The sequence below is a fragment of the Brachypodium distachyon genome, chromosome 3 (assembly GCF_000005505.3).
Source record: "Brachypodium distachyon strain Bd21 chromosome 3, Brachypodium_distachyon_v3.0, whole genome shotgun sequence".
Lineage (NCBI taxonomy): Eukaryota > Viridiplantae > Streptophyta > Magnoliopsida > Poales > Poaceae > Brachypodium > Brachypodium distachyon.
The window spans coordinates 42,175,765-42,183,293 of NC_016133.3; the positions used below are offsets into that span (position 1 = coordinate 42,175,765).

A 7,529-nucleotide genomic window follows, 5' to 3' on the forward strand; every position below is an offset into this window, starting at 1 on the left:
AAACCCCGTCGCAGTCGCATCCTTAGCAATATACCATCACCCCACCTGCAATTTATATTAAACAAACCCAGCGATTAAACGAGGCCGTCCTAGCGAGCGATTAAACGAGGCCGTCCTGGTGTCCTACTGTCCTTCCCCGGGAAGAAAAGACAGGGGGAGTGATCTGCCGAAGTACAGTACTCTCAGTATCACAGTCGCACAGCGAGGACGTAGTACGCTCTACTGGTCCGGCCGTGGCGGCCGTGCCCGGCGGTCGACACGAGACGGCGTGAGGGAGGAGGCCCAGGGATGATTGGCGAAACCGTGAAAAGGAAAGGGCGATGAGAAAAGCGCTAGCGGTACGAGGCGTGGGGGGTGGTGGTGGTACGATCGGGGAGGCCGGGTTGGGTCGGGGGAGGAATCCGGAAGGACAAACAATTGAAGCGAAGCATATCAGTAGAGCAGGCACCCGCACCAGTACTACTCCGACGGGCCCTCCCTTCTTTCCCCCGTCGTCGTCGTCCGCGCATGTACGGTCGCGCCCTTGTTTGGCGCCGAGACCCCGCAAGCAACCCGTCGTCTCTTTCGATTCTTCCTTTCGCACTGGAAAAGCCCGCACGCACGCATTGCGGATTGTTGAGTCAGCTATTCCGGTCAAATGAATCATCGTTGCCGTGAGCCGGAGGAAGAGCCTTTCTCTTCGTGTCCACGATGTACAGACTACAGAGGAGGAGGACTCGTGACCGCGTGGCGAGACTTGCTGCAGCATTACTACCGTGCGTTGATACGAGTAAAAAAGGATTGCACTGCATGTTCAAAAAAAGTACGTACTCCAGTACACGGAGCACCATTCGTCATCGCGTATGTACTGTGGCACGAAATGGACCGGATCATCCGTCGACTCCAATCGGCTGATGAAGCCATATGCAAATACGAACATCGCAAAGCTATTACGAGCAAAGGGATAGAATCCTGAGATCAACAAAGCTTGATTGCCTACATCGAAACAATAGAGACTCCTAATCCATGTATAAAAAAGTTTGCACAAAGGAATTGTGGTCATTTTCTTGCGAGCCCTTGCAAAATTCAACACAAGCTTCGAATTTTTACATCGGCTACGTGATGGTTTGAAAAGGTGGGTTGACAACGTTGGACACCATTCATGATCGACCCCCTTTTTCTTTACAAGAAAAGAAGAGGATAAATGAGAAACGGTGGTACAATCATGCAGCAGCGTGTACACTCTCTCGAGGACAGGTCACACGGGGAGGAGAGGAGCGGAATACGTACGCACGGGGAGCCTCGAGCAGCAGTGGGCAGGCATTCGGCCAGGGGGGACGCACCGCAGGCCGCTGGTACGAGAGTACGAGTGGTGGTGGCAGGGGAGGCCCGACCGAGGGCGCCAGCGGCCACTAGCAGTACTACCCCGGCCCGTGTGTCATGCCTATCGCGATCCCGTACGGCCGTGGGGCTGGGCCGGGACGGACGGACGGACGGCTGGGATGGATCCGTCGTCGTCCTTCCCACCCACTCGCTACCTCTTCATCCCTGCCCCTGCCCGGCGCTCGAATTACGCGCCACTGCCCCTGCCACGAGGAAACGCGCCTCCCTTGCCGCGCCACCACGCTACGCGCTCGCTGCGCCTTGGTGTCTAGCAATTTAGCAATCAATCCCACGCGACCCGAACGAACCCCGTGCGCTAGCTGCTGCTGCTCCGCTTCGCTTCCCTTCACACCCGGCTCGATTCGTCCCCCCTTTCCCTCCTCCTCCTCCTCCTCCTCGGTCTTCGTCTCCTTCTCCCCCCCCTCTCTCTCTCATCACGCCTTTCGTCACCGCCGCCCTGCCCCTTCCCCGGCCCCGGCTTCTGCCGTTTGTTCCGCGGGGGGAGCTGCTCCTCCCTTTTGTTTGTTGTTTATGGGGGCGAGGTGAGGTTGTGAGGTGGTTCCTGTGGGCGGAGACTTTTTTTTTGGTTGAGGTGCCGTGTGATCCGAGGTAACCTACTGCTCGAATCGAATCCCCCCCAACTGCTGTTCGTTCGTCTTGGTTTCCTGATCGGTCTCGTTCTGATCCGTGTGCTGTGTGTTGTGCGCAGATCCAAAGAGCGAGTGATCCCGTGTGTAGCGGCCGGCCGGGGGAGCGCCTTAAGCGGCGGCGGAGCGGGGGAGAGGGTCCTTGGGTGGGAGGGAGATGCAGAGGGAGGTGGGCCCGCAGGTGGCCTCCCCGCTGTACCTGCACCACCAGATCCAGCCGCTGCCTCCCCATGCGGTGGCGGCGGCGCCCAAAAAGCGCGGGAACCCGTGGCCCGCCTCCGCGGAAGGCGCGGCGGCGGGGTCTGCCGGCGCGGGGAACTGGAACCCCGCGATGTGGGACTGGGACAGCCGCGCCTTCACCGCCAGGCCCTCCTCCGACGCGCTACGCCTCGGGGCCGGCGCCCAGAATCATCATCATCATAACCACCACCAGCAGCAGCAGCGGCAACCGGCGGCGATGGCTGCTGAGGCGCAGCAGCGGCAGGGCCCCGGTGGGCTGAGTCTTCAGCTGGCCACGCGGGAGGAGGCGTCGGTGGCGATGGATGTCAGCCCAACGGCTATCATGTCTTCCTCGCCTTCTCCGCCAGCAGCGCCGGCGCATGAGCAGGCCGCTCGGCCTAGCAAGAAGGTCCGGTCTGAATCGCCGGGGACCGGTTCTGGAGGCGGCGGCAACGGAGGTGGAGGAAGCAGCGGCAACGGAGGTGGGAGCTACCCGATGTGCCAGGTGGACGACTGCCGCGCGGATCTGACGAGCGCCAAGGACTACCACCGGAGGCACAAGGTCTGCGAGATCCACAGCAAGACCACCAAGGCGGTGGTTGGCCACCAGATGCAACGCTTCTGCCAGCAGTGTAGTAGGTAATCATAGTAGCACCCGCATCCCCTTCGCAAAATTTTACTGGCATGATTCGCTGTTATGATGCTGCCGCTTTTAAGGGGATTTGTGTTTATGATGCGAATGGTTGCTATGGTGTGTGTATTTGGAAGGAGAAGTGGTTCTCTATCCAATGGTTGGCTGAGTGCATTTAGTTGCTACTAAAAGTCGGTTCTTCTGGTCAATGGTTTAGATTTCACCCCCTCTCGGAGTTCGATGAGGGTAAGAGGAGCTGCAGGCGAAGGCTCGCCGGGCACAACCGGCGACGGAGAAAAACCCAGCCCACAGATGTTGCTTCACAGTTGCTGCTACCTGATAACCAAGAAAATGCCGGAAATAGGACACAAGATATTGTCAATCTGATCACGGTTATTGCGCGCTTGCAAGGTACTAAATTCACTTGCTACTACTGAACATAGATACACCCTTACACTCCCCTGTGATTTTAAACAGCTTCCATTTTTTCTCTCTGCAATGACAGGTGGTAATGTTGGTAAACTACCTAGCATCCCTCCTATTCCAGATAAAGATAATCTGGTCCAAATTATTAGTAAAATAAACTCAATAAATACGGCAAATGCTCTGGGAAAGTCTCCTCCATCGGAAGTCATTGATTTGAATGCCTCCCACGGGCAGCAACAGGATGCTGTTCAGAAGGCAACAAATGTAATTGACAAGCAAGCTGTGCCATCAACCATGGACTTGCTAACAGTTCTATCAGGTGGCAACGGTGCTTCTACCCCTGAAACCAATACGTCCCAGTCCCAAGGGAGCAGTGACAGCAGTGGTAATAACAAGAGCAAGAGTCATTCAACGGAGCCAGCTTATGTTGTAAATTCCCATGAGAAATCAATCCGAGCTTTTCCTGCAGCTGGTGTGATAAGGAGCAACAGCCCCCATGACAGTCCACCTGAAATGTACAAGCAGCCAGACCGAGATGCCCGCCCATTCTTGTCACTGCAGTTGTTTGGTAGCACCTATGATGATATCCCTGCTAAGATGGATACCGCAAATAAGTACTTGTCATCTGAGAGCAGTAATCCTATGGACGAGAGATCTCCATCATCCTCTCCACCTGTAACCCACACATTTTTCCCCATCCGTTCAGCAAACGATGGCATCACGCATCCTCGTGCTGGAGACTATGGAGAAGATGCTGCAACAGTCGAGAATAGTACCACTCGGGCATGGTGTGCACCACCACTTGAACTTTTCAAAGATTCAGAGCGGCCAACAGAAAATGGGTCACCACCAAACCTCACATATCAATCATGTTATGCCTCAACTTCTGGTTCTGACCATTCACCATCAACATCGAATTCAGATGGACAGGTAATTTGTGTTGTAGCTTCCTGTTTCAATTTGTTATTATGCACGTTAGCTAAGATGTCATTTATTATTCCAGCCATGCCTTCAATCTTATCTTTGCTTAATTTGCCATTTTACAGGACCGTACTGGTAGGATTATATTTAAGCTTTTTGGCAAGGAACCTGGCTCAATCCCTGGGAACCTTCGTGATGAGGTATGCTAATGAAACTGACAAAATGTTTTGAAGCCTGCTGCAGCCCCTTTTCCAGCTCTTTTCAGTCAACATATAATTAAAATATCATTGTTTCTTGCTCAGGTTGTAAATTGGCTCAAACACAGCCCCACTGAAATGGAGGGTTACATTCGCCCTGGTTGCCTTGTACTATCCATGTATTTGTCTATGCCAGCTATTGCATGGGATGAAGTAAGTCTGCCGCTAAACTAGCGAAATCAAAATTATGCAATAAAATTGGTCCTGCATTATCTAATGTCGGATCATGCTATGTCAATGCAGCTTGAAGAGAATCTTCTCCACCGGGTAAACACATTAATTCAGGGTTCTGATTCTGATTTCTGGAGAAACGGAAGGTTTTTAGTTCGAAGTGACAATCAGTTGGTGTCATACAAAGATGGTACACATGACTCTTTTGTTGCTAATTTTCTTCTCTATTGCTGTTCATCAGAGGTCATTCTTTGTTCTGGTTTGATTATTAGTTTGTTTGGTTGATATCAAATTTGTATTCCAGGAACGACTCGCTTATCGAAATCATGGAGGACATGGAATACCCCTGAGTTGACCCTTGTGACACCAATTGCTGTTGTTGGTGGGAGAAAGAGCTCCCTCATTCTTAAGGGCCGTAATCTAACGATTCCTGGCACCCAGTGAGTTCCCTGTTGTAAAATAATTGCTGACCTGACAATTATATCCTGAATATTTTTGACTCACCATGAACTGTCGGTCTTTGCAGGATCCACTGTACCACTGAAGGGAAGTATATATCAAAAGAGGTACTATGCTCGGCGTATCCAGGTACCATATATGATGATTCAGGTGTCGAGACCTTTAATTTACCGGGAGAACCAAATCTCATTCTTGGGCGTTGCTTTATTGAGGTTTGTCTGCCTGTTATATCTCTGCTGTTGATCTTCATAAGTAGAGATTAGCTCAAGGAAGGTGATTACAATTTGCAATTATAATGTCCATACATGCAGGTCGAAAACAGGTTCAGAGGAAACAGCTTCCCTGTTATATTTGCCAATTCAAGCATTTGTCAGGAGTTGAGGAACCTTGAAGCTGAGCTTGAAGATTCGCGATTTCCTGATGTCTCTTCAGAAGATCAGGTTGATGATACTAGGCGGTTAAAGCCAAGGGATCAAGTTCTGCATTTTCTTAATGAACTTGGCTGGCTCTTCCAGAAGGCTGCTGCTTGTATACCCTCCACCAAATCCGATGTTTCTGATTCGGAGTTGATTCAATTCTCAACTGCACGATTCAGATACCTTTTGTTGTTTTCAAATGAGCGGGACTGGTGTTCTCTTACAAAAACACTACTCGATATTCTTTCCAAGAGAAGTTTGGTCAGTGACGAACTATCACAGGAGACTCTGGAGATGCTCTCAGAGATTCATCTCCTGAACAGAGCAGTGAAAAGGAAGAGCCGCCGCATGGTGCATTTGCTCGTGCAGTTTGTCGTAATTTGCCCTGATAATTCCAAACTGTATCCCTTCCTTCCCAATTATCCTGGCCCAGGTGGTTTGACTCCATTACATCTTGCTGCATCCATTGATGATGCAGAGGGTGTAGTTGATGCCTTGACAGATGATCCTCAACAGGTAAGCACTTTAAATTTAAACCTGGCCTAGTCTTGCTTATTTCACATCGATAATTCTTCTGATTTTTTTAAACTTAAATCAATCCAGATTGGTTTGAACTGCTGGCACTCAGTGTTGGATGATGATGGCCAATCTCCTGAAGCCTATGCGAAGTTCAGGAACAACGATTCGTACAATGAACTCGTGGCACAAAAGCTTGTGGACAAGAAGAATAGCCAGGTTACCATTGTACTCAACAAAGGAGAAATTTGTATGGATCAACCTGGGAATGGTGGAGGGAATAATGCATCTGGGATCCAAGCAATGGGGATAAAATCTTGCAGCCAGTGTGCCATTTTGGAGTCTGGCTTGTTAAGCCGCCCTATGCATTCAAGGGGATTGCTTGCACGCCCTTATATCCACTCGATGCTTGCCATAGCAGCAGTTTGTGTCTGTGTCTGTGTATTCATGCGAGCCTTGCTGCGGTTTAATTCTGGCAGGTCCTTCAAGTGGGAGAGGCTGGATTTCGGTACATCCTAGACTTTGCAGGACATCTTATTGCTTAGCCGCATGGTATTATTAAGGCAAACACCTTACAAGAACCAGAGAGTATGGGACAAGTTAGCTGTTAACTGTTTTACCTTTCCATGGAACTCTGTCCATGGATATGGCTGGTCATGTGCAATACTTATACTGATAAAACACTCCCGGAAAAGAAGTGTTGATGGGTTGGGATGGCTGCAACACTTGATGGGAGTTGAGAATCAAGAAAAAAAAGGAATCAGGCAAACCCTGTCAAAAGGTGAACTTGGGCAGAGTTGGTACATAGTTTTTGAGACGAGGAACGGATTGCTGCTCTCCTACAAGATGAGATGGAGGCAGCAAATAGTTCTGGGCTAAACGAGTAAGTAACACCCTTGGTTTCCTTTTTTGCTGGTGTAAGTGTGGATCTGCTATGTTTCATGTATCATAAGATGGTTGTTTATTTATCTTGGCCTTTGTTTCTGCTAAATTTTTTGTGTATCAAATACAGTGCCTAGCATGGAACTGTTTTTCTGTTGTCTCTTAGATGGTAGCTGGGGGTATAAATGGGAGAGGCGTCGTGGATAGTTGTTGTCTGTAGCTAAAATAGAAAATGAGGCAGATTTACATGTGTATCCGGATCTATTGTTTTATTTGATTTTATTTCAAAACTCTGGAGTACCCGTTTTATTAGAAATCTTCGGCATTTTTTATTTTTCTTCGCACACTTATTTTTTCTCTCGTTATAACTATTAATGCCTGCTATGCTGATTCTATTCCTTGCACACATCTCTCCGTCTGTCCATGTGTAAATTTGTTAGAGAAAATCACATTTGTTGCCAATTTATCGATTTATTTTTTAGTCGGCATATCCGAATATTATGAGATAAAGAAAGTCCTTGTCTGATGAAACAAACACTACACGAAAACAGTGTGGCAAGCAACTACTATGCGTGTGTGGTGGGGGGGCCTGGGGGCATCAGGGCAACCGTGTCTCGCAAAA

General features: G+C 49.6%; 1 protein-coding gene across 2 annotated transcripts; it reads left to right on the forward strand.

Annotated features, from left to right (window-relative positions):
* The first annotated feature begins 1,643 nt into the window (after window positions 1-1,643).
* LOC100826889 (squamosa promoter-binding-like protein 15) lies at window positions 1,644-7,239 on the forward strand. Of its 2 annotated transcripts, XM_024460974.1 has the most exons (12): window positions 1,644-1,971; window positions 2,072-2,282; window positions 2,361-2,867; window positions 3,077-3,270; window positions 3,365-4,215; window positions 4,332-4,406; window positions 4,509-4,616; window positions 4,707-4,824; window positions 4,939-5,074; window positions 5,161-5,305; window positions 5,405-6,025; window positions 6,113-7,239. In XM_024460974.1, the coding sequence occupies exons 2-12, from the start codon at window positions 2,167-2,169 to the stop codon at window positions 6,542-6,544; spliced, it is 3,303 nt and encodes a 1,100-aa protein (XP_024316742.1). In that variant the 5' UTR covers window positions 1,644-1,971; window positions 2,072-2,166; the 3' UTR covers window positions 6,545-7,239. The 2 variants fall into 2 exon arrangements, with proteins under 2 accessions (XP_024316742.1, XP_003574766.1); XM_003574718.4 differs by having other exon boundaries at window positions 2,072-2,867.
* Window positions 7,240-7,529: the final 290 nt, after the last annotated feature.